The sequence below is a fragment of the Chiloscyllium punctatum genome, chromosome 20, assembly GCF_047496795.1.
Source record: "Chiloscyllium punctatum isolate Juve2018m chromosome 20, sChiPun1.3, whole genome shotgun sequence".
NCBI classification, from domain to species: domain Eukaryota; kingdom Metazoa; phylum Chordata; class Chondrichthyes; order Orectolobiformes; family Hemiscylliidae; genus Chiloscyllium; species Chiloscyllium punctatum.
In genome coordinates this window covers 92,312,151-92,339,648 of record NC_092758.1, presented here as the reverse complement: position 1 = coordinate 92,339,648, position 27,498 = coordinate 92,312,151, and the positions used below count along the sequence as shown (strand labels likewise).

The window sequence follows — 27,498 nt, the reverse complement described above, 5'->3', positions numbered from 1 at the left end:
AAGACCTTCAGCGAGGTTATTACACCAATCATGCCAGAAGAGAGCAGACGATGAGGAAGGCAGAGAGGAGACAGGTGCAAGAGACCCCGGGAGAAGTACCTGTCAGGAACAAGTTGAAGCTTTTGGAAACAGTAGAGACTGATGACACTGCCAGTTCGCAAGGCAACCAGGTCTATCAATCAAAAGTTGGTACAGAGGCAGAGTGGAAGAGTAGGACATCGCACAGAGCCGTGGTAATAGGGGACTCCATCGTGAGAGGAACTGACCGGGGTTTTTGTGGCAGCAAACGGGATTTAAGGATGGTGTGTTGCCTTTCTGGTGCCAGGATGAAAGACATCACGGACAGAGTGCAGGAAATCCTCAAGGACGAGGGTGAAGAGCCAGAGGTGGTGGTACATGTTGGCATAAATGATGTCAGGAAGAAGAGGAGGAACATACTACAGCAGGACTTCAGAGAACTAGGAAGAAGGCTGAAAAGCAGGTCGTCCAAGGTGGTTATCTCTGGTTTGCTTCCAGTTCGCTTCCAGTTCCTCGGGCTGGTGTGGCCAGAAACAGGGAGATAATGGACTTGAACGTGTAGTTGGGGAACTGGTGCAGGAAGCAAGGATTTAAGTTCTTGGATCACTGGGGTATATTTATATTTTGTGGTAAGCATAAATTCTACAAGAGAGACAGTTTGCACCTTAATAGGTTAGGGACCAGCATTCTGGCAGGCAGGTTTTCTACTGCAACACTGCTACATTTAAACTAAGTGGCGTGGGGTAGGGGACAAACTGGATGTTTAAAAAGGAAATTGAAGGGAAAGTTAGAACAAGAGAAGTCAAGAAAGATAACTGTATCAATGAGGCAGAAAACTCGGAAAGGGACCATGCTGTAAGGTTGAGTGAAATAGGGGTTTATGGGAAGGGTGAGAGCAGTAACAAATTAAAAATACTATACATGAATGCACGAAGCATTAGACATAAGATGGATGAGCTTGAGGCTCTTTTGGAAATTGGCAGATACGATATTGTGGGGATAACTGACGTGGCTTCAAGTGGACAGGGCCTGGGAAATGAATATTCAAGGCTACACGTGCTATCATAAGGACAGACTGATGGGCAGAGGGGGTAGGGTGGCCTTGTTGGTAAGGGAGGATATTCAGTCCCTTGCACGGGGGGCCCTAGAGTCAGGGGATGTAGAGTCAGTGTGGATAGAGCTGCGAAATACTAAGGGTAAAAAGACACTCTTAGGAGTAATCTACAGGCCCCCAAACAGTAGTCTGGATGTCAGATGTAAGTTGAATCAGGAGCTGAAATTGGCCTGTCGCAAAGATGTTACTACAGTTGTTATGGGGAATTTTAACATGCAGGTAGACTGGGAGAATCAGGATGGTATTAGACCTCAAGAAAGAGACTTTGTGGAGTGCCTCAGAGATGGATTCTTAGAGCAGCTGGTGCTGGAGCCGACCAGGGAGAAGGCAATTCTGGATCTGGTATTGTGTAATGAACCGGAATTGGTCAGAGACCTTCAAGTGAAGGAGCCATTGGGAAGTAGTGACCATAATACATTAAGCTTCAATCTGCAATTTGAGAGGGAGAGGGTACAGTCGGAAGTGACAGTTCTTCTGTTGAATAAAGGGAACTAAGGAGCTATGAGGGAGGATCTGGCCAAAGTTCAATGGTACAATACCTTAGCAGGGATGACCGTGGAGGAACAATGGCAAATATTTCTGTGTATAATGCAGAAGTTGCAGGATCAGTTCATTCCTAAAAGGAAGAAAGATCCCAGGAGGATGCATGGGTGGCCGTGGCTGACGAGGGAAGTAAAGAAACATATAAAGTTAAAAGAGAAAAAGTATAACATAGCAAAGATAAGTGGGAAAACTGAGGACTGGGAAGCTTTTAAAGAGCAACAGAGGATTACTAAGAAGGAAATACACAGAGGAAAAATGAGGTACGAAGGTAAACTGGCCAATAATATAAAGGAGGATAGCAAAAGCTTTTTTAAGAATGTGCAAGGCAAAAAAATGGTTAGGACTAAAATTGGGCCCTTGAAGACAGAAACAGGGGAATATATTATGGGGAACAAAGAAATGGCAGAAGAATTAAATGGGTACTTCAGATCTGTGTTCACTGGGGAAGACACAAGCAATCTCCCTGAGGTAACAGTGGCTGAAGGACCGGAACTTAAGGGAATTTATATTTGCCAGGATTTGGTGTTGAAGAGACTGTTAGGTCTGAAGGTTGATAAGTCTCCAGGGTCTGATGGTCTACATCCCAGGGTACTGAAGGAGGTGGCTCGGGATATCGTGGATGTGTTAGTGATTATTTTCCAGAGTTCGATAGATTCGGGGTCGGTCCTGAGGATTGGAGGGTGGCTAATGTTATACCATTTTTTAAGAACGGTGGGAGAGAGAAAGCAGGAAATTATAAACCAGTTAGTCTGACCTCAGTGGTGGGAAAGATGCTGGAGTCTATTATAAAGGATGAAATTACAGCACATCTGGATAGTAGTAACAGGATAGGACAGGGTCAGCATGGATTTATGAAGGGGAAATCATGCTTGACTAATCTTCTGGAATTTTTTGAAGATGTAACTCTGAAGATGGACGAGGGAGATCCAGTAGATGTAGTGCACCTGGATTTTCAGAAAACTTTTGATAAAGTCCCACACAGAAGGTTAGTGAGTAAAATTAGGGCGCATGGTATTGGGGTAAAGTACTGACTTGGATTGAAAATTGGTTGGCTGATAGGAAACAAAGGGTAGTGATAAACGGCTCCATTTCGGAATGGCAGGCGGTGACCAGTGGGGTACCACATGGATCAGTGCTGGGACCGCAGCTTTTTACAATATATGTTAATGATATAGAAGATGGTATCAGCAATAACATTAGCAAATTTGCTGATGATACAAAGCTGGGTGGCAAGGTGAAATGTGATGGAGGATGTTAGGAGATTACAGGGTGACCTGGACAAGTTAGGTGAGTGGGCAGATGCATGGCAGATGCAGTTTGATGTGGATAAATGTATGGTTATCCACTTTGGTGGCAAGGACAGGAAGGCAGATTACTACCTCAATGGAATCAATTTAGGTAAAGGGGCAGTACAGAGAGATCTGGGTGTTCTTGTACACCAGTCAATGAAGGCAAGCATGCAGGTACAGCAGGTAGCATGCTGGCCTTCATAACAAGGCGGCTCATAGCATGCTGGCCTTCATAACAAGAGGAATTGAGTATCGAAGCAAAGAGGTGCTTCTGCAGCTGTACAGGGCCCTGGTGAGACCACACCTGGAGTACTGTGTACAGTTCTGGTCTCCAAATTTGAGGAAAGACACTCTGGCTATTGAGGGAGTGCAGCGTAGGTTCACGAGGTCAATTCCTGGAATGGCGGGATTACCTTACACTGAAAGACTGAAGAAACTGGGCTTGTATACCCTTGAGTTTAGAAGACTGATTGAGACATATAAGATTATGAAAGGATTGGACACTCTGGCAGCAGGAAACATGTTTCCGCTGATGGGTGAGTGCCGAACCAGAGGACACAGCTTAAAAATACGGGGTAGACCATTTAGGACAGAGATGAGGAGAAACTTCTTCTCCCAGAGAGTGGTGGCTGTGTGGAATGCTCTGCCCCAGAGGGCAGGGGAGGCCCAGTTTCTGGATTCATTTAAGAGTTGGGTAGAGCTCTCAAGGATAGTGGAATCAAGGGTTATGGAGATAAGGCAGGAACAGGATACTGATTAGGAATGATCAGCCATGATCATATTGAATGGCGGTGCAGGCTCGAAGGGCTGAATGGCCTACTCCTGCGTCTATTGTCTATATAATTCTGGTCGCCACATTACCAAAAAGATGTAGCTGCTTTGGAGAGGGTGCAGAGGAGGTTCAAGGATGTTGCCTAGTATGGAGGGAGCGAGCTATGAAGGGAAGTTGAGTAGACTAGGATTATTTTCATTAGAAAGACAGAGGTTGAGGGGGGTCTTGATTGAGGTCTACAAAATCATCAGAAGTGTAGATAGGGTGGATAACAAGAAGCTTTTTCCCCCCAGAGTGAGTGACTCAATTACTCTGGGTCATGAGTTCAAGGTGAGGGGGGGAAAAGTTTAAGGGAGATATGCGTGGAATGTTCTTTACGCAGAGGGTAGTGGGTACCTGGAATGTGTTGCCAGCAGAGGTGGTAGAGGCGGGCACAATAGCATCATTTAAGATGTATCTAGACAGATACATCGATGGACAGGGAGAAGAGGGATACAGATCCTTAGAAAATAGGCAACAGTTTTAGATAGAGGATCTGAATCGGTGCAGTCTCGGAGGGCTGAAAGGTTGTTACTGTGCTGTAATTTTCTCTGTTCTTTGTACATACCCTCCAGTCCAGGCAGCAGCCTGGTAAATTTTCCCTGCACCCTTTCTAAAGCTTCCACATGCTTCCTATAATGAGGTGACCAGAACGGAACACAATATTCTAAGTGTGGTGTAACCAAGACTCTATAGAGCTGCAGCATAACCTCACGGCTCTTAAACTCAATTCCCCTGTTAATGAAAGCCAACATACCATATGCCTTCTTAACAATCCTCTCAACTCAAGTGGCAACTTTGAAGCATCTATGGGCCTAGACCCCAAGATCCCTCCGTTCCTCTACACTGCCAAAAATCCTGCCTTTAACCCTGTATTCTGCAGTTAAATTCGACCTTCCAAAATGAATCACTTCACACATGTCCAGGTTCAACTCCATTGCCACTTACTTGGCCCCGTTCCGCATCAATGCCCCATTACAACCTATAATAGCCCTCCACACTATCCACAACTCCACCAACCTGTGTGTCATCGGCAAACTTACTAACCCACTAACTCACCCTTCCACTTTCTCATCCAAGTCACTTATAAAAATCACAGAGCAGAGGTCCCAGAACCGATCCCTGCGGAACACCACTGGTCACCAAGCTCCAGGCTAAATACCACCACCTTCTATGGGCCAATCAATTCTGTATCCAGACAGTCAGATTTCTCTGTATCGCATACTTCCTTATTTTCTGTATGAGCCTGCTGTGGGAAGCTTATCAAACACCTTGCTAAAATCCATGTACACTACATTCACTGTGCTACCTTCATCACTGTTTTGTCACATCCTCAAATAATTCAGTAAGGTTTGTAAGGCATGACCTGCCCCTCACAGTTATGTTGCCTATTTCTAATAAAACTATTGTTTCCCAAGTAATCATAAATCCTGTCTCTCAGAATCCTCTCTAATAATTTGTCCACCACCAATGTAAGACTGACTAGTCTGTAATTCCCAGAATTATCACTATTCCTTTTCTTGAGCAATGAAATAACATCTGCCACCTCCAATTATCTAGCACTACTCCAATAGACAGTGAGGATGCAAAGATCATTGCCAAAGGTACAATTTCTTCTCTAGTAAACTAGGGTATATCCATTTGGCCCAGGGGATTTATCTATCCACAGGTTTTTCAAAATCTTCAGCACATCCTCTTACTTAATATAAACCTGTTGAAGCATTTCAGTCTGTTTCATACTGACCTCACAAATGTCACGTTCCCTCTCAGTAGTGAATACCGAAGCAAAGTATTCATTAAGGACCTCCCCTACCATCTCTGACTTCAGGCACAAGTTCCCTCCACTATCCCGGATTGACCCTATCCTCACTCTGGCCATCCTCTTGTTCCTCACGTAAGTGTAGATTGCCTGAGGGTTTTCATTAATCCTACCCACTAAAGCCTTTTCATGTCCCCTGCTAGCTCTCCTAAGTCCATTCTTCATTTCCTTCTGGGCTATCTTGTCATCATCTAAAGCCCTGTCTGATTCTTGCCTCCTCATCCTTAAGCTTCCTTCTTTGTCTTGACTAGATATTCCACGTCTGTTGTCACCCACCGTTCCCTCAGCTTACCATCTCTCCATCTCTTCCTTTCCTCAGTGGGACAAACCTGTCCAGGACTACCAGCAAGTGCTCCCTAAACAACCTCCAAATCACTGTTGTGCATTTCCTTGAGAACATCTGCTCCCAATCTAGGCACCCCAGTTCCTGCCTAATAGCATTATAAATCTACCCCACCCCCCCCACCAATTAAATACTTTCCCATACTGTCTGCTCCTGACACTCTGCATGATTATAGTCAAGGTAATGGAGTTGTGATCACTATCACCGAAATGCTCTCCCCACAGAGAGATCTGACACCTGGTATGATTCGCTGCCAAGCACCAGATCCAATATGGCCTCCTCTCTAGTTGACCTATCTATATATTGGGTCAGGAATCCTTCCTGGACACCTGACAAAAACTTCTCCATCTAAACAATTTGAAATAAAGAGGTTCCAATCAATATGAGGAAAGTTACAGTCACCTATGACAACAACCCTGTTACTTCTGCACATTTCCAAAATCTGCCTCCCAATCTGCTCCTTCATGTCCCTGTTGCTATTAGGGGGCCTGTAGAAAACTCCCAATAAAGTGATTGCTCCTTTCCTGTTTCTAATTTCCACCCATACTGACACTATTGACAAACCCTCCTCAATGACCTCCCTTTCTGCAACTGTGATAGTACCCCTAATTACTTCCCCCCATCCCACCACCAATTTCCCTTTGAAACATCTCAATCCTGGAACATCCAACAACCAGTCCTGCCCTGTGACATCCAAGTCTCCATAATGGCCCAAACATCATTGTTCCAAGTACTGAGCCATGCTCTAAGTTCATTACCCTTATTCCTGATACTTCTTGCATTAAAATAGACACACTTCAACCCATCACACTGACTGTACATTTGCCCTATCAACTGTCCAGCCCTCCTCACAGACTCTCAGCATGCTATACCTGGCTGTTCACTACCTCTCACCCACTCCAACCTCTCACCCTCGCAAAGTGCAGCCCTCCACTCCCTCCGCTCCAACCCCAACCTCACTACCAAACCGGCAGACAAGGGAGGCGCGGTGGTAGTTTGGCGGACCGATCTTTACATTGCTGAGGCTAAACGCCAGCTCGCGCACACCTCCTCCTACTGCCTCCTTGACCATGACCCCACCTCCCACCACTAAACCATCATCTCCCAGACCATCCATAACCTCATCACCTCAGGGGATCGCCCATCCACCGCCTCCAACCTCATAGTCCCACAACCCCACACCTCCTGCCTAAAATCCACAAACCTGACTGCCCCGGCCGAACCATTGTCTTAACCTGCTCCTGTCCCACCGAACTCTTCCCTGCATACCTCGACACGGTACTGACCCCCTTAGTCCAAGAACTCCCCAACTACGTTCGAGATACCACCCACGCCCTCCACCTCCTCCATGATTTTCGCTTCCCCGGCCCCCAACGCCTTATCTTCACCTTGGACATCCAGTCCATGTACACTTCCATCCCTCATCACGACGGTCTCAAAGCCCTCCGCTTCTTCCTTTCCCACCGAACCAACCAGTACCCTTCCACTGACACCCTCCTTCAACTGACCGAATTGGTCCTCACTCTGAATAACTTCTCTTTCCAATCCTCCCACCTCCTCCAAACCAAAGGAGTAGCCATGGGCACCCGCATGTGCCCCAGCTATTCCCATCTCTTCGTCAGATATGTGGAACAGTCCATCTTCCACAGCTACACTGGCACCACCCTCCACCTTTTCTTCCGCTACATCGATGACTGTATTGGCGCTACCTCGTGCTCCCACGAGCAGGTTGAACAATTCATCCACTTTACTAACACCTTCCACCCCAACCTCAAATTTGCCTGGACCTACCACCCCACCAACCTCCAGATACATCGTATCATCCTTCGTAATTTCCGCCATCTCCAAACAGACCCCACCTTCAAGGATATGTTTCCCTCCCCTCCCCTATCAGCGTTCTGGAAAAACCACTCCCTCCGTGACTCCATCGTCAGGTCCACACCCCCCACCAAACCAACCTCCACTCCCAGCACCTTCCCCTGCAACCGCAAGAAATGCTAAACTTGCACCCACACCTCCCCCGTCACTTCCCTCCAAGGCCCCAAGGGAACCTTCCATATCCGTCACAAATTCACCTGCACCTCCACACACATCATTTACTGCATCCGCTGCACCCGATATGGTCTCCTCTACATTGGGGAGACAGGTCACCTACTTGCGGAACATTTCAGAGAACACCTCTGGGACACCCGCATCAACCAACCCAACCGCCCCGTGGCTGAACATTTTAACTCCCCCTCCCACTCCGCCAAGGACATGCAGGTCCTTGGCCTCCTCCAGATGAATACAGATTTCTCCAGCTTCCTCATTTCCCCTCCCCCCACTTTTTCTCAGTCCCAACCCTCTGACTCAGCACCGCCTTTTGACCTGTAATCTTCTTCCCAACCTCTCCGCCCCCACCCCCTCTCCGGTCTATCACCCTCACCTGAACCTCCTTCCACCTATCGCATTCCCAATGCCCCTCCCCCAAGTCCCTCCTCCCTACCTTTTATCCAAGCCTGCTTGGCACACCCTCCTCATTCCTGAAGGGCTTATGCCCAAAACATCGATTCTCCTGCTCTTTTGATGCTGCCTGACCTGCTGCGCTTTTCCAGCAACACATATTTCAGCTCTGATCTCTAGTATCTGCAGTCCTCACTTTCTCCCTGTTCACTACCTACTTCACCATCTGATACATAGCTCCAGTTCCCACTACCCTGCCAATCTAGTTTAAACCCTCCCGAACAGATCTAGCAAGCCTCTTGCCCAGAATATTGGTGCCCTTCCAGTTCAGGTGCAACCCATCTTTCTTGTACAGTTCACACCTTCCCCAGAATGTATCCCAATGATCCACATATCTGAAGCCCTCCTTCCCACGCCAGTCCGGCAGCCATGTTCATCTGCCTCACTCTCTGCTCCTCGCCTTGCTAGTCCGTGGAACTGGAAGCAATCCTGAGATTATTAATCTAGATTGAGAAAAAATGTAGGCAGATTATAGAAAGATGCAATAACTATAGGTTGTCATAGTGGGTGAGTTCAACTGTCCCAATATCAGCTACGACTCCCTTAGAGCAAGAGGTTTAAATGGGGCAGAATTTGTTAAGTGCACCCAAGAGTTTATCATTTCAAGAAACAGTATGTGGATAGTGCAACTACAGAAGGGGCCATATCAGACCTCGTATTGGCTCATGAGGCTGGTCAGGTGACTGACCTTTCAATGGGAATTTGGAAACAGTGATCAACTCTTTATGCTTTAAGATAGCAATGAATAAAGATAAGTTTGCATGGGAAGATATTAAATTGGGGAAGGAAAAATTACATCAGTATTAGGCAGGAGCTAGGGAGTAATAATTGGTCAGAGTTATTATCGGGCAAGTCACGTGGAATTGTTTAAAGACCTACTGATCAGAGTTCACGATGGGCCTGGTCCGGTAAGGAGGAAGGACGAGGATTGCAAAATAAGGTACTCTTGGATAATGAGAGAGGTTGTGAATTTTGTTAAGAGGAATAAACCGGCATATACGAAAGATTTAGGCAGCTAAAATCAAACAGTGCTCATGCGAAATATAAAGCAGGAAAGAACTTAAGCAGGGAATTAAGAGAAGTGGCCATGAAACGATCTTGGCAAGTAGCGTTGAAGAGAATCCCAAGGCATTCAATACATACATTAAGAGATTAACTAGGGAGAAGGTAGGATCACTCAAAGTGAAAGGAGGGAACTTGTGCTTGGAGGCAGAAGATGTGGGCAAGATCCTAAATGAGTACTTTGCATCGGTATTCACCGAGGAAAAGGATGTGGAGGATAGTGAGACTAGTGCAGAGCATGCTAACATGCTACAGTATTTGGAAGAGCATTGAGGTGGACAAGTCCCCAGGGCCCAATGATATCTATCCGAGGTTATCGAGAGAGCAAGAAAGGAGATTGCTGGGGCCTTGATCAAGATCTTTGTATCCTCATTAGCGACTGGAGAAGTTCTAGAAGACTGGCAAGTAGCTAATATCATTCCTCTGTTCAAAAAGGCAATCCAGGAAACTATAGAGCCAAGACGCTCACATCAGTGGTCGGAAAGCTATTGGAGAGAATTCTTACGGACAGGATTTACATGCATTTGGAAATGCATGGTCTAATTAGCGACAGTCAGTGTGGCTTTGTGCAGGACAGGTCACAACATACTAACTTGATTGATCAACTTTGTCACCATCTTGAAAAATTCAATGAGGACAGAGCAATGGTGGTTGTCTGCATGGATTTTAGTGAGGCTTTGAACAAGGTCCCTCATGGTCGGCTCACCCACAAGATTAAGATGATTAAGGTACATGGGATCCACAGAGTCTTTGCCGCTTGGATTCAGAATTAGCTCACCCACAGAAGGCAAAGGCAGTGGTGGAAGTGTGTTTTGCTGGCTGGAGGTCTGTGACTAGTGATGTTCCACTGGGATCCAACCTCTGCTGTTTGAGATTTAAATAAATGACTTGGATGAAAATGTTGATGGGGTAGTAAATTTATAAATGATAGAAAGATTGGAGTTGTGGACAGTGTAACAGGTTTCCAAAGAATATAGTGGGATTTAGAGCAGTTGCAGATATGGCAGAGAAATAACAGATGAAATTTAATCTAGTGAGGTGCTGCACTTTGGGAGATGTTAAGGAAAAACATACAGTTAATGGCAGGACCATGAACAGCACTGATGTATAAAGGGATCTTCCATAATTCCCTGAAAGCTGCCGCACAGAAGTAAATAGGGTAGTAAAGAAAGTGTATGGCACCACTTCCCTTTATTGGTCAGGGAACTGATTATACAGGAGTCAGGATGTGATGTCACAGCGTTATAAGACTTTGGTTAAGCCACACTTAGGGTATTGTATTCCATTCTGGTTGCCACATTATAGGAAGGATGTGGAGACTTTGGAGGGAGTGCGTAACAGGTTTACCAGGATGATGCCTGGATTAGAGAGTATGACAAATAACAAGAGGCTAGAAAACTGGGCTATTTTCTCTGGGGCGGTGGAGACTGAGGGGAGACTTAAGAGAAGTCTATAAAATTAAGAGATGCATAAATAGGGTTGACAGATGAAATCTTTCCCAGAGGCAAAATGTCTAAGTCTAGAGGGCTTACATTTAATGTGAGGGGGAAAGTTCAAAGGAGATGTGAGGTGCCAAGTATTTTTCGAAACACAGAGTGGTAGGAGTGTGGAACACTTTGCCAGGAGTGCTGGTGGAAGCAGATATAATATGGGTGTTTAAGGGACTATTACACAAGCACATGCATATGCAAAGAATGCAGAGGTATGGACCAAAGGGCAGGCAGAAGGGATTAATTTAATTAGCCATCATGTTCGCACAACATCCAAGAATCAGAGTCATACAGAATGGAAACCGACCCTTCAATGAAAAGGTTGCCCCTCAGGTCCCTTTTAAATCTTTCCCCTCTCACCCTAAACCTATGCCCTCTAGTTTTGAACTCCCCTACCCTAGGGAAAAGGCCTTTACTACTCCTTTTATCTATGCCTCACATGGTTTTATAAACCTCTAAAATAATTGATTGTGTGCAAATATAAAATGATCAGAAATCAAGGCAGAATCATTTTTAAAAAGTGAAAAGTAAATTTGTGTTGCAGACGTTTCGTCCCCTGTCTAGGTGACATCCTCAGTGCTTGGGAGCCTCCTGTGAAGCGCTTCTGTGATCTTTCCTCTGGCATTGATAGTGATTTGTATCTGCCACTTCCGGTTGTCAGTTCCAGCTGTCCGCTGCAGTGGCCAGTATGTTGGGTCCAGGACGATGTGCTTATTGATTGAATCTGTGGATGAGTGCCATGCCTCTAGGAATTCCCTGGCTGTTCTCTGTTTGGCTTGTCCTATAGTAGTAGTGTTGTCCCAGTCGAACTCATGTTGCTTGTCATCTCTGTGTGTGGCTACTAAGGATAGCTGGTTATGTCGTTGCGTGGCACAGATTCAATCAATAAGCACATCGACCTGGATCCAATATACCGGCCACTGCAGCGGACAGCTGAAACTGACAACCGGAAGCAACAGATACAAATCACTATAAATGCCGGAGGAAACATCATAGAAGTGCTTCACAGGAGGCTGCCAAGCACTGAGGATGTCACCTAGACAGGGGACAAAACTTCTGCAACACAAATTCCCAGCTCGACAAACACAGAACCACAACAACGAGCACCCGAGCTACAAATCTTCTCCCAAACAGTGAAAAGTAAAGTTTAGCATATTTTAAGTGACAACCAAGGACATGAGAGAAACTGCTCTTTCAGAAATGGAGTTAAAAATCACACACCAGGTTATAGTGAAAGCTAGTGCTTCCAAATAAACCGCAGCAGGTCAGGCAGCATCCAAGGAGGAGGAGATTTGATATTTTGGGCATATGCCCTTCATCAGTACCAAACTCTGATCTCCAGCATCTGCAGTCCTCACTTTCTCGTTCCAAATAAATCTATTGGACTATAACCTGGCGTTGCGTGACTTTTACATTTGCCCACCCCACTCCAACACCGGCTCCTCCACTTCAGAAACGGAGACAAGCACTTCCTGAAGAAATGCAAGGATAAAAAGGGGACATGAGATAGCTTTGGCAAATAGAATTAAGGAGAATCCAAAGGGTTTTTACAAATATATTAAGGACAAAAGGGTAACTAGGGAGAGAATAGGGCCTCTCAAAGATCAGCAAGGCGGCCTTTGTGTGGAGCCACAGAAAATGGGGGAGATACTAAATGAATATTTTGCATCAGTATTTACTGTGGAAAAGGATATAGACTGTAGGGAAGTAGATGGTGACATCTTGCAAAATGTCCAGTTTACAGAGGAGCAAGTGCTGGATGTCTTGAAACGGTTAAAAGTGGATAAATCCCCTTGACCTGATCAGGTGTACCTGAGAACTCTGTGGAAAGCTAGCGAAGTGATTGCTGGGCCTCTTGCTGAGTTACTTGTATCATCGATAGTCGCAGGTGAGGTGCCGGAAGACTGGAGGTTGGCAAATGTGGTGCCACTGTTTAAGAAGGGCGGTAAAGACAAGCCAGGGAACTATAGACAGGTGAGCCTGACCTCGGTGGTGGGCAAGTTGTTGCAGGGAAGCCTGAGGACAGGATGTACATGTATTTGGAAAGGTAAGGACTGATTAGGGATAGTCAACATAGCTTTGTGCGTGGGAAATCATGTCTCACAAACTGGATTGAGTTTTTTGAAAAAGCAACAAAGAAGATTGATGAGGGCAGAGCAGTAGATGTGATCTATATGGACTTCAGTAAGGCGTTCTACAAGGTTCCCCATGGGAGACTGATTAGCAAGCTTAGATCTCAGAACACAGGGAGAACTAGCCATTTGGATACAGAACTGGCTCAAAAGGTAGAAGACAGAGGGTGGTGGTGGAAGGTTGTTTTTCAGACTGGAGGCCTGTGACCAGTGGAGTGTCACAAGGATTGGTGATGGGCCCTCTACTTCTTGTTTTTTGTCATTTACATAAATGATTTAGATGCGAGCAAAAGAGGTAGAGTTAGTAAGTTTGCAGATGACACCAAAATTGAAGGTGTAGTGGAAAGTGAAGAGGGTTACCTCAGATTACAACAGGATCTGGACCAGATGGGCCAATGGGCTGAGAAGTGGCAGATGGAGTTTAATTCAGATAAATGCGAGGTGCTGCATTTTGGGAAAGCAAATCTTAGCAGGACTTATACATTTAATGGTAAGGTCCTGGGAGTGTTGCTGAACAAAGAGACCTTGGAGTGCAGGTTCATAGCTCCTTGAAAGTGGAGTCACAGGTAGATAGGATAGTGAAGAAGGCATTTGGTATGCTTTCCTTTATTGGTCAGAGTATTGAGTGCAGGAATTGGGAGGTCATTTTACGGCTGTACAGGACATTGTTAGGCCACTGTTGGAATATTACGTGCAATTCTGGTCTCCCTCCTATCGGAAAGTTGTGGTGAAACTTGAAAGGGTTCAGAAAAGATTTATAAGGATATTGCCAGGGTAGGAGGATCTGAGCTGTAGGGAAAGGCTGAACAGGCTGGGGCTGTTTTCCCTGGAGCATCGGAGGCTGAGGGGTGACATTATAGAGGTTTACAAAATTATGAGGACCATGGATAGGATAAATAGGCAAAGTCTTTTCCCTGGGGTCGGGGAGTCCAGAACTAGAGGGCATAGGTTTAGGGTGAGAGGGGGAAGATATAAAAGAGACCTAAGGGGCAATCTTTTCACACAGAGGGTGGTACGTGTATGGAATGAGCTGCCAGAGGATTTGGTGGAGGCTGGTACAATTGCAACATTTAAGAGGCATTTGGCTGGGTATATGAATAGGAAGGGTTTAGAGGGATATGGGCCGGGTGCTGGCAGGTGGGACTAGATTGAGTTGGGATACCTGGTCGGCATGGACGGGTTGGACCGAAGGGTCTGTTTCCATGCTGTTCATCTATGACTCTATAACATTGTCAGTCAAAGGGCCTGTTCCTGTGCTGTACTGTTCTATGTTCTATAAGGAGAAAGTTAGGACTGCAGATGCTGGAGATCAGAGCTGAAAATGTGTTGCTGGAAAAATGCAGCAGGTCAGGCAGCATCGACGTTTCGGGCATGAGCCCTTCTTCAGGAATTCCTGAAGGAGGGCTCATGCCCGAAACGCCGATTCTCTTGCTGCTTGGATGCTGCCTGACCTACTGCGCTTTTCCAGCAACACATTTTCAGCTATGTTCTATAAGGGCCAATTGCAGTCAGGTGGGACTAGTTTAGTTTGGAGTTATGGTCAACATGGACTAGTTTGACCGTGCTATATGACTCCAGGTATCTGGATGCATATCTTACATACCGTAACCTGCAGTACTCTGGACTAAATGCTGGAAAACAGCAACAGTGTGGGGTCATTTTTTTGGCTAGAACAGATACACTGGGCCAAGTGGTCTCCTTCTGTGTCATTAACATTCTACAATTCTATGACAACACAATCATTCAAACTTGTAATCTGAAGCAACTTTCCCCAAGGTGCACAACACTAGCATATAATCAGTGAAAATAGCCTGAGATCAGGCACAACTTCCAAGATGATGAATAGACTGAATGTTACCAGTAGTTGTGAGGAACAGAAATGCCATTCTGATGCATTACTGTGTTCCGCTGTAAAGTACAGTAAGTGGCACAGGGTTTTATTGTTCTAATGTCACATGCTGCTTTTGACCTGGGAGAACTCCAGGCTCTCTTTAGAAAAAATAAGAAAACTTTTACTTTTATAATCTCAAATATCAACGTGAATAAACATTTGAAAACATGAAATAAAACCGACGTGCTGAAAATGCACAGATTAGCAGCAACATGTGAACATAAGAATGAGGATTAGGAACAGGCAATTCAGTCCCTCAATACTGCATTTAGAAAGCTGTAAACTACCTCATGAGGGTCGGACTTGAAACAGTAACTTTCTCTCCACAGATGCCATCACACTTGCCATCAGCATTTTTAGTACAGGTACTTTGCTATTAGTTTAGTTTTCCAGCATTCGCAGTATTTTGCTTTCATTTTCAGGTTTAATTCAGAATCACTTCTCTTGTGGGAATCCTTACCTTGACGCTCTATTGCTTCTCCCCACTGTCATTTCAGTTTGTTTCTTTTATCCTGTCAATCTTCACTGATTGACATTTCCTTCCTCATGTTTGAGGTCCATGACTGAAAAGTCACTTTTACAGCCTTCCAGTTAGGAACTTTACAGACATCTGAACTCAACAATTTCAAAGCATGAACTCTGCCCTTATTTTGATTCATTGTAAGTAAATGCTCCATTTCGTGACAACAAACATTATCATGTCCTTTGCCTTTTGTTTCTTAATCTGTCCTGTGCTCAACCCAATCTCAAATCTTCCTTGTTCTCTCGCTGTGATGCCAGGGAGGGATCTAAAGAATGATAGGGCAGACCAAATGATCTATTCCTGTTAATATTTCTTATGTTCTTAAACTCCTGGCCTTCCTTCCTTTCAATAAAATAAAATCCATCACTGTCCTTCAGTTCTGAGAGTCAGGTTCAATTCAAAATATTAGTTTCTTTTCAGGGATGCTGCCATGCTACTGAGTATAACCAGCATCTTTTCATTTTAGATTTCCCCAGTTTTATGCTGTTCTTCTGAAGTACTGCAGAAACAAAACAGAATTGTTTAATTTAGAACATGAGATCAAATCATCCACAAGGGTCTGGCTTTCAGAGTACTTGACTAGGTTTGACCTCACATTTGAGCCTTTCCTCCCCTTTCTTTAAAGTAGCATGTAACACAATCCTTTCAAGAGCAATTTCTAGGTTTTTGAGTGCTTTAGAAAGGCTAACTTCAATCCAAGTCATAAGAGCAAAATTCATTCACAATTTAACTCGCTGTAAAAATGAAACTACAAATAAAACTGGCATTCTGAACCTTGTAAATTAATTCATAGGAGAAAAGTGAGGACTACAGATGCTGGAGATCAGAGTCAAAATGTGTGGTGCTGGAAAAGCACAGCCGGTCAGGCAACATCCTGCTCCTCGGATGCTGCCTGACCAGCTGTGCTTTTCCAGCACCACACTCTTCGACTTAGAACTTAATTTGTGCACAAATTCCACAAAAATTTTAAAAAACTACAAATAACTTTTCATCCCAAACCAAACCAATTTAAGCTCAAAGTGATGGAAGAAACAGACTCTGATCATTCTTTGCCGATGTGAAGGACTGCAACTTTTTTTTGAACGAGACATCACTGTGGTGAATATAATAACATTCTAAAATTTTATACAAAACTTATGTGCATGCAGGAAGTGGTTGTACACATTGGAACCAATGACATAGGAAGCAAAAAGGACGAGATTCTGAGAGGAGAATAATGTAAGTTGGCAGGAATTTAAAAAGTAGGTCCTCGAGGGTAGTAAGGTTTAGATTACTTCCGGTGCCATGGGCTCGTGAGGATAGGAATAGGAGGATAGAGCAGATGAAGGCAAGGCTGAGGAGCTGGTGCAGCAGAAAAGGATTCACATTTTTGTATCATTGGAATGTCTTCTAGGAGAAATTACCTGTAGAAGGACGGACTGTACCTGAATTGGAAGGGGACGAATATACTGGCAGGGAGTTTCTGAACCTACTCAGTTACTTGGGAGGATTTAACCCAGGAGCAGGGGGGTAGAAAATGAAATAGAGTGTCCAGAGCCAGCAGGTTCCCGCTGGGATGAAGGGCACAGCTGGTATGTGTGTGTGTGTGTGTGTGTGTGTGTGTGTGTGTGTGTGTGTGTGTGTGTGTGTGTGTGTGTGTGTGTTCGGAACGCTGGATAACTAGAGAAATTGAAGGCTTCGTCGAGAAAAAGAGGGAAGCGCACGTCAGGTACAGACAGCAGGGATCAAGCGAATCCCTAGAAGAGTATAAAAGTAGTAGGGGTACACTTAAAAGGGAAATCAGGAGGGAAAAAAGGGGATACGAGATAGCTTTGACAAGTAGAGTTAAAGAAAATCCAAAGGGATTATACAAAAGGGTAACTAGGGAGAGAACAGGGCCCCTCAAAAGATTAGCAAGGCCACAGAACCACAGGACATGGAGGAGATACTAAACAAGTACTGTGCATCAGTGTTTAATGTCGAGAAGAATATGGAAGATATGAGATTGTGGGGAAATAAATAGCAACATCTTGAAAAATATTACAGGGGTGGCGACGCTGGATGTCTTGAAATGCACAAAGGTGGATAAATCTCTAGGACCTGAACAAGTGTACCTTAGAACTCTGTGGGAAGATAGGGAAGTGATTCCTGGGACCCTGGCTGAGATACTTGTATCATCGATAGCAACAGATGAGGTGTTGGAAGACTGGAGTTTTGCTGATGTGATGCTACTGTTTAAGAAAGATGGTAAGGGAACTTTGGATCAGTGAGCCTGACATCGGTGGTGGGCAAGTTATTGAAGGGAATTCTGAGGGACTGGAAGTACGTGTATTTGGAAAGGCAAGGATTAGGGATAGTCAACATGGCTTTGTGTGGGGGAAATCATGTCTCACAAACTTGATTACATTTTTTGAAGAGGATTGCTGACAGCAGAGCAGCGGACATGATCTATATGGACAGTAAGGTGTTCAACAAGGTTCCTCATAGATCATTCCTGAAGAAGGGCTCATGCCCGAAACGTCGATTCTCCTGCTCCTTGGATGCTGCCTGACCTGCTGCACTTTTCCAGCAACACATTTTCAGCTCTGATCTCCAGCATCTGCAGTCCTCACTTTCTCCTCATAGTTGACTGGTTAACAAGGTTTGATCGCACGGAATAAAGGAGGAACTAGCTATTTTATATACAGAACTGGCTCAAAGACAGAAGACAGAGGGTGGTGGTGGAGGGTTGCTTTGCAGACCGGAGGCCTGTACCCAGCAGGTGCCACAAGGATTGGTGCTGGGTCCATGGCTTTTTGTTACTTATATAAATGATTTAGATGTGAACATAGCAAGTACGGTTAGTAGGTTCCCAGATGATACCAAAATTAGAAATGTAGTGGACAGCAAAGATTACAATGGGACCAATGGGCTGAGGATTTGAAGATGGAGTTTAATTTAGATGCATGTCAGGTGCTGCATTTTAGAAAAACAAGTGCACTTATGCACTTAAATGGCAAAGTCTTGTGGAGCGTTGCTGAAAAAAAAGAGACCTTGAAGTTCAAGTTCATAGTTCCATGAGTGGCAGGATAATGATGGCATTTAGTATGCTTTCTTTTATTGGGCAGAGCGTCATGTGTAGGAGTTGGAAGGTCATGTTGCAGTTGTATAGGATTCAAAGTTTGTGAGAAGATTTGTAGCTCGGATGCTCGTTGTTGTGGTTTTGTTCGCTGAGCTGGAAATTTGTGTTGCAGACATTTCGTCCCCTGTCTCGGAGACATCCTCAGTGCTTAGGAGCCTCCTGTGAAGCGCGTCTGTGATGTTTCCTCCAGCATTTATAGTGATTTGTATCTACTGCTTCCGGTTGTCAGTTCCAGCTGTCCACTGCAGTGGCCGGTATATTGGGTCCAGGTCGATGTGTTTATTGATTGAATCTGTGGATGAATGCCATGCCTCTAGGAATTCCCTGGCTATTCTCTGGATTGTCCTATAATAGCAGTGTTGTCCCAGTCGAGTTCATGTTGCTTGTCATCTGTGTGTGTGGCTACTAAGGATAGCTGGTCGTGTCGTTTCGTGGCTAGTTGGTGTTCATGAATGCAGATCATTAGCTGTCTTCCTGTTTGTCCTATGTAGTGTTTTGTGCAGTCCTTGCATGAGATTTTGTACACTACATTGGTTTTGCTCATGCTCGGTATCGGGTCCTTCGTCCTGGTGAGTTGTTGGCTGAGAGTGGCTGTTGGTTTGTGTGTCGTTATGAGTCCTAGTGGTCGCAGTACAGGTCGAAATAGAGAACACACACCGGATCATCAACGCCACACTCTCAGGAATCCGATTCACTAGAGAGGAAGAAAAGGACAACCAACTCCCATTCCTAGACGTCATGGTACAGAGAACACCGAACGGAGAATTCACCACAAAGGTATACAGGAAAGTCACACACACAGACCAAGTCTTGAACTACGAAAGCAACCACCCCAACAATACGACCACTAGGACTCATAACGACAGAGGAGAAAGTGAGGACTGCAGATGCTGAAGATCAGAGTTGAAAATGTGTTGCTGGAAAAGCTTCAGCAAAGAAGGGCTCATGCCAGAAACGTCGATTCTCCTGCTCCTTGGATGCTGCCTGACCTGCTGCGCTTTTCCAGCAACACATTTTCGACTCGTAACGGCACACAGACCAACAGCCACTCTCAGACAACAACTCACCAGGACGAAGGACCAGATACCCAGCATGAGCAAAACCAATGTAGTGTACAAAATCCCATGCAAGGACTGCACAAAACACTACATAGGACAAACAGCAAGACAGCTAACAATCTGCATCCATGAACACCAACTAGCCACGAAACGACACGACCAGCTAACCTTAGTAGCCACACACACAGATGACAAGCAACATGAATTCGACTGGGACTACACTATTATAGGACAATCTTCGAGGAGAAGGTGAGGACTGCAGATGCTGGAGATCAGAGCTGAAAATATGTTGCTGGAAAAGCGCAGCAGGTCAGGCAGCATCCAAGGAACAGGAGAATCAACGTTTCGGGCATAAGCCTGAAGAAGGACTTATGCCCGAAACGTCGATTCTCCTGTTCCTTAGATGCTGCCTGACCTGCTGCGCTTTTCCAGCAACACATTTTCAGCTATTATAGGACAAGCCAAACAGAGAACAGCCAGGGGCCTAGAGGCATGGCATTCATCCACAGATTCAATCAATAAGCACATCGACCTGGACCCAATATACCGGCCACTGCAGCGGACAGCTGGAACTGACAACCGGAAGCAACAGATACAAATCACTATAAATGCCGATGGAAACATCACAGACGCGCTTCACAGGAGGCTCCCAAGCACTGAGGACATCTCCTAGACAGGGGACGAAACGTCTGCAACACAAATTCCCAGCTCGGTGAACAGAACCACAAGTTGTATAGGATATTGGTTAGGCCACTATTGGAATACTGCATGCAATTCTGGTATCCCTGCTATAAGAAGGATGCTGTGAAACTTGAAAGGATTCAGAAAAGATTTACAAGCATGTTGCCAGGGTTGAAGGATTTGAGCCATAGGGAGAGGCTGAATAGACTGGGGCTATTTTCCCTGGAGCATTGGAGGCTGAGGCATGACCTTATAGAGGTTTATAAAATCAAGAGGGACATGGATAGGGTGAACAGACTAGGTCTTTTCCCCAGGGTGGTGGAGTCCAAAACTAAATGGCATCAGTTTAAAGTGAGAGCAGAAAGATTAGATTAGATTAGATTAGTTACAGTGTGGAAACAGGCCCTTCGGCCCAACAAGTCCACACTGACCCGCCGAAGCACAACCCATCCAGACCCATTCTCCTACATTTACCCCTTCACCGAACACTACGGGCAATTTAGCTTGGCTAATTCACCTAACCTGCACATTTTTGGACTGTGGGAGGAAACTGGAGTACCCGGAGGAAACTCCGCAGACACGGGGAGAATGTGCAAACTCCACACAGTCAGTCGCCTGAGGCGGGAATTGAACCCGGGTCTCTGGCGCCGTGAGGCAGCAGTGCTAACCGCTGTGCCACCGTGCCGCCCACAAAGATCTATTTAGGAAATCTGGTTGGCATGGACAAGTTGGACTAAAAGGTCTGATTCCCTGTAGTACATCTTTTATGACTCTATGCCACAGAACAACATGAGCATTTGACATGATCACAATGTTAATACTTCTGATTCTGTAAGCTGATTCTACAGTATGACCAAGAGAAACAGATTACATTTGCAAGTATAGCCCAGAATTCAGTCATGATAATTTATATTCTGAAAATAACAATATTAAAAGGAACACAAAATTTCCCTTTCTGCCTATAATGCGTAACAGATATTTTAGATCATCACAAGTAAAGTTCATTTTTACCATTAGGGTCTGTTCACAGATAGCCCGTTGCTGCTCCTCCTCTACTCGTCTCTGACATGCTTGGCATATCCAGAGAGGCACTCGTTCAAGACCGCCATGAGTTAATGGAGGTAGTGAATGTGCCAACTTCTTTAGATCCACAATCCCATTCTGTTGAGTTCCCCAATCCTTCCGTTCATGATGGCACAACAAACAACAGTCCTTTGCTGGCTGGTGGACAGTAAGGGTTGGCTGAAACGAAAAAAATCAGGTGTAATCAAAGGGTATAAAAGATTTTCACAAACTAGGCCATTACTTGATTACCAAACTAGCAGATAAGTACAATTACAATAGTGATGTGCGAGGCAAACACATCCAACATGTAAAGGGTAGATATGGTGAAGTACATTTCTTGTCTAAGTGAAGTCTGTGCTGTGCTTCAATAATCCTCATTCTCAATCGTTACCAATATTTCCCATTCAGCTTTGCTTTATTAACCATTGTTATACAATTGAGTTCCAATCAGTATGCATTTCATAATCACAGTCAACAAAACTGGGCAACCTTTCAAGTGCTGTTTCACCAATCGTTTGTCAATTTGTGTCACTGTCACTTGTATTTTGCAGTATTGTACACCAACTTCCTAACTGTCAGAAATTGCAGCAAAAAATTACAAACATTTAACTGGCACAATAGAAACTTGCTCCAGCTCCAGAGAATCTAATGATATCTAAAGTATTACATCAATATCATTACCTCGTCACTTAATTTTAATATTTTATCCTCAGAGTCATAGAGCATGGAAACAGACCCTTAGGTCCAACCAGACCGCACTGAACACAATCCCAAACTAAACTAGTCCCACCTGTCTGCTCCTAGTCCATATCCCTCCAAACCTTTACTATTCATGTACTTCTCCAAATATCTTTTAAAATGTTGCAATTGTGCCCACACCCACCGCTTCCACAGGAAGCGCATTCCACATGTGAACCACCCTCTGGGCAAACAGTTTGCACGTCTTCTTTATCATCTCTCATCTTAAAAACATGCCCCTAATTTTGAAATCCCCCATCCTCGGGAAAAGACACAAAGCTTAACCAGTTTAAAATGATGGCATGATGGTAATGTCAATGACTAAGAGAGAGCGAGGACTGCAGATGATGGGGAAGTCAGAGTCGATAAAGTGTAGCACTGAAAAAAGCACAGCAGGTCAGGCAGCATCTGAGGAGCAAGAGTTGATATTTCGGGCATAACCTTTCATCAGGACTTCATTGTCTCTCTTGCTCCTCAGATGCTGCCTGACCTGCTGTGCTTTTTCCAGCACCACACATTATCCAATGTTACTGGACTTGTAATTCAGATGTCGAGGCTAATGCTCAGGGGACATGGGTTCAAATCTACCAATGCCACAACTGGAATTTAAATTAAATTAAATCAAATCTAGAACAGAAAGCTAGTCTTCGCAGCAATGTCCATGGTAGTTCAAACAACATCGATTGCTGTAAAAATCCATCCGGTATACTCAAAGGAATGCAATGTACTATCCTTACCTGGTCTGAACTACAGACGACTCCAGATGCACAATAATGTTGTCTGAAAATGGCTCTGCAAACTACTCAGCTCGATGGAAATTTGAGACAGGCAACAATGCTGGCCTTACTAGTTATCTCTGTATCCATTAAAGATTTTTTTAAAAATCTACTTTCACAATATTCGTGATGATAAAAAGAATGACTATCATATGTCTCACAACCAATCACATTGGGAACTCTGCCAGTGATTTTTTGCGGGGGGGTTGAAGTTAACCAAATCAAAACGGTTCGTATGACAAAAGATTTCAAAAAGGCTTATACAGACAAGGTAAGAGAATCCAGAGCAAAGGACACAAACATAACATCTAGAGCCAGGACATTTGGAAGAAAATTCATGAAATCTTTATTTAGCATAAAAGGTGATAAAAAATGAAACTGGCTCTGCATGTTGGGGCAATTTAAATTTTCAACACTGAGCCAGATAGGCTTATTCAGGGATACATGTCAAAGCCAGGAAGACAGAGTAAATGTATAGATGATATAACAAGTGACTCAAAAGCAGACCACGCTTAATGGGCTAGGTGATATTTTGCACCTGATCCAGAAGGGTGTAATAACAACTCTGGATAGATTGATTAGAGAACATCTATACTTCTTAGCTTCAGTATTAAAGCATTAAATAACAAAAGGGCAATCTGTAATATCCTATTTTTAAAAAAATCTTAATACTTTTACTTCAGTTATAGGTTTCTGCTCAGCAACTTCAAAGGTTTCTTGCTATGGAAGTAATGCAATTGTAGTCTTGTCAATTGGGACATAATTTTCTGTCCAAGTAATACCAAGGTCAATGGCCTTCAATGTTTTTCTGTGCAAATGGTGAAGTAACTTTAAATGGGAAGCAGGTGTCATCCCGCTCCACCCCGGCCCCATCAGTCGAAGTAAAACACTCAGAGACACAGGATAGTTTTACCTCCTTCATCTTTATTCTGTGCCCTGGAGGGAGAGAGAGAGAATGATCACCCATGTGCATAGAGACATGAGTTCTCGGTCTTCTCTCTCAAACAGCAGCTTCTTAATGAATTATATAGTGATTTTACAAGGAAGAGCATCCAGATAAGGCAATATACATATTAATTGGGTGACTGTTACAATCTGCGAGCATCAACAGTGACACAATGAATGTTCTTATCTTAACTGGCTTCACATAATGAATATTTCTTACCTTGTTAAACTGACCTGACATACTGAATGCTGCCAATATTGTTAAATACCTCTACGTAATGAATGCTTTTCCACCTTGTTAGCCCATTACCCTTGCCTCCAGCACCCCATTGTTAACTAAGTTTTTTAATGATCTGAGTCATGCTCAGCTGAACCTCTTCTTTCACGAAAACCAAAAATTTAACTCTCTCCCTCCCTGTTCATATCTTATATACATTCTCACAGAACATGGTTTAATTCAAACATCCACAAGTTGCTGTTGGAGCTACTCTGCTGTCATCAATGACATGAAAATGTTATTTTGCTGGCTATCTCAACAACAATCAAAACTCAGCAAACAGTGTGAATTTAGCATTTACAAAAACTGAGTTAATTTTTTTTACTATCAAAGATACTTTGAATTGTAAGTGATAATCTTAACTACATTCATAGTTAAATCTCTCTGGCAATGAAAATCAACTATCCCAAGAGCAGAGTTTCACTTCTTCAAATTTTAATTGTAAAAGTAAAACATTTTAAAGTTGAATTTTAATTCTGAATTGGTTTCTTGCTCTCAATCCAATCTTTCTCTTCCTTCATTTATTTTTTAGTACAAGACAAACACACCAGCTCCACTCCACTCCCTGGCCACTGTCCAATGCTGAACCAAATTATTTGCAACCAAATTCTATGTTACCGCCAAGGCCTGCTTCCAATTTTATAGTCACAACCAATTCTGTCCTGTTCCAGAAAACAATATCAATAATGCCTCTACATTTGAATGTTCCAACCCTCTCTTGGCAAGCTTTCCAGTTTCTAACCTCCAGACTTGAACTCATCTACAACTCTGCATGGCCTTAACTCTAGTCTAAAGCAAATATTTTTTAGGCTCTCAGCATCATAGATGCCTGTGAAACAACATTTACGCAGCAATGACTTGCTCAATAAATCAACAGTTTGGATTCTAGGAATATTATCAACTTGTGACTTTATTACAATCTTGGTCCAAACATTAGCAAAGGAGCTACATGCCAGAGATATAGCATCATAAAGTTCAAGCAAAATTGGAGTGAATAGAAATTGGGGGAGAAGTCTTTATTCGTTCGCATCACATCTAGCACCAAGGAAGATGACTGCGGCTCTTGGAGGCCGATCAACTTAGCCAAGGACATCATTGTAGGAGTTCCTGAGTGCTGTGCCCTAATGTTAACTATCTTGAAGTGTTTCATCAATGATCTCCCCTCCACAAGGTCAGATGCTCATTATTAAACACACCTTGCTCAATATTACCCACAACTCTTTTGTAAATGTAACACCCCTTGAGCAACAAGTTCATTCTAACATCGATACTTGGAGTTCAAAATAGTAGGGCATATTTATGCAACACAATGACCATTTACTACAACAATGTAAAGTTCCTCTTCAGAATTTAGAATTATGACACATGTAATCAACAAGAAAGGGAGGACTGCAGATGCTGGAGAAGTCATAGTCGAAAAGGGTGGCGTTTGAAATGCAGAGGTCAGGCAGCATCCAAGGAGCAGGAGAGTCGATGTTTTGGGCATAAGCCCTTCATCAGGAACATTGAGGGTCAAGGGGGATGAAAGATAATTATGGGGGGAGTGTTTACAGGAGTTTAGTGAAAAGCATACAAAGTTGCCAATCTCCAGTATCATCTTAGGTACAACAGGTACCTAGGTACAGAACCTTAGGTATAAGTAGAAAATAAAGATATAAAAGTTCAAAGTTCAGCATGACTGTACTTCTAAGTGCTTAGCCATGGGCCTGAATCCAGGCTCTTCCACCCAAATGCTGAGGCCATTACCAGCATGGGTCTCCCCCTCGCTGAGCTGCCACCACAGAATCATGTCACCATTCTTCAATGCCATCTTGCTTCTATCAACAATGTTGTAGCCACGAGAATGCACTGGGCTGATCTCGACAATGCAGTTGCCACTGAAGCTGCCAGGTGGTCTCCCCAGTAGGTAACTAAGGTTAAAGTAAAAATAAAAGCCAAAGAGAGAGAAAAAAGTAAAAGCAGACAGAGCACGAGTCAATGTAGTGCTTCGCCTCGAGTGCAAGCTGGCTCGGCGCATCACCATCGAAGTCTTCTAAGGATAAGAGGCAAGTAGAAAGGGGAATAAAAAAGGAAAAAAAATAAAACGACGAGCTCCAGCTCAGGGCCCCTACCATACCACCACCTTAGATCCTAATCCTAACCCTATTAACACCATATTGACAGCATTATCATGCTGAAGCTCACCCCACCATAAACATTTTCAAAGTTCCCAATTAGAAACCCAACAAGCACAGCCTCAAACATACATTAGTGAAAGGAGAGACTGGGAATTCTGTAACAAGTAATTCACTTCCTAGCTCTTCAAAGCCTATCTACCATTTACAAGGCACAAGTCAGGAGTTTGCTGGAATACTCTTCAATAGCCTGGGTGAGTGCAACTCTAAACAACACTCATGAAATTTATCTTCATCCAAGAAAAAGCAGCCCAATTAAAGTGGTACTCCAACCATCAACACAGATTCACCCTCACCACCGGCACACAGTGACAGCAGCGTGCACCATCTCTGCTGCATTTGAATTTCACATTCAAATAACATAATCAGCAAAATCCCCTCCAAGTCACGCACCAACCCAGCTTGGAACTAGACTGTAATTTCTTCATTCTCAATGGATCAATGCCCTAGAACTTTTAGCCTTCACAGTACTCTATCGTGAAAACCACGACATATAATTGTCTTCCAGAGCCAGTGGGGATGAAAAATAAATGCCGATCTGTCAAAATAACCACATCCCATGAGCAATTTGCTGCAGTTGTCGGTTTCCAATTTGAGCAACTTGCCAGGTTACAGAATCTGAAACCTTAACAATCAAGATCAAGTATAACATTATTAGATTCCTTGCTACAACAAATTACGCACTTCCATTGAATGACCCATCACTTGAAAAGATTGATTGTATTGGGCACAATTCATCTTTCAACAAACTATGTGGGATTAACTGACCTAACTCTCCGCAAATTATTTTGGTTGCTTCCTTCTAATACCCCATAATATTATTGTATTATGTAAATGTTGAGCTGACAACTGGACAATGCTTCTAATTTTGTTTTTTCAAATTGTTAACTAGGGAAACAGGCAGAAGTAAGTCTGTTTGAGATATTGGTTTGAATTAGTTTACCTAAATATACAGCGGCCTTTATTAAAGGCTTTCAACCTAAATGGCTGTACATCGATCAGGAGATACTGTACCAACAATTTGGAGATGGACCACAGGACTAAGAAGAAAAATCCATTCTTTTGTTCAGTCATTTAACCTCTAATGAAACAATCAGATTCAATTCTGTGATGTATGAATAGGTAAATCTCTGCAAAGTTGTCTGTG

General features: G+C 43.9%; 1 protein-coding gene across 2 annotated transcripts in view; it reads right to left on the bottom strand.

Moving 5' to 3' along the window:
* fam193b (family with sequence similarity 193 member B) overlaps window positions 1–27,498 on the bottom strand; it is a 91,940-nt gene that overhangs the window by 37,493 nt on the left and 26,949 nt on the right. For both annotated transcript variants that reach the window (XM_072591235.1, XM_072591236.1), the window contains exon 2: window positions 21,388–21,618. In XM_072591235.1, coding sequence (XP_072447336.1) covers window positions 21,388–21,618 — 231 coding nt within the window. The remainder of the gene's footprint in view (window positions 1–21,387; window positions 21,619–27,498) is intronic.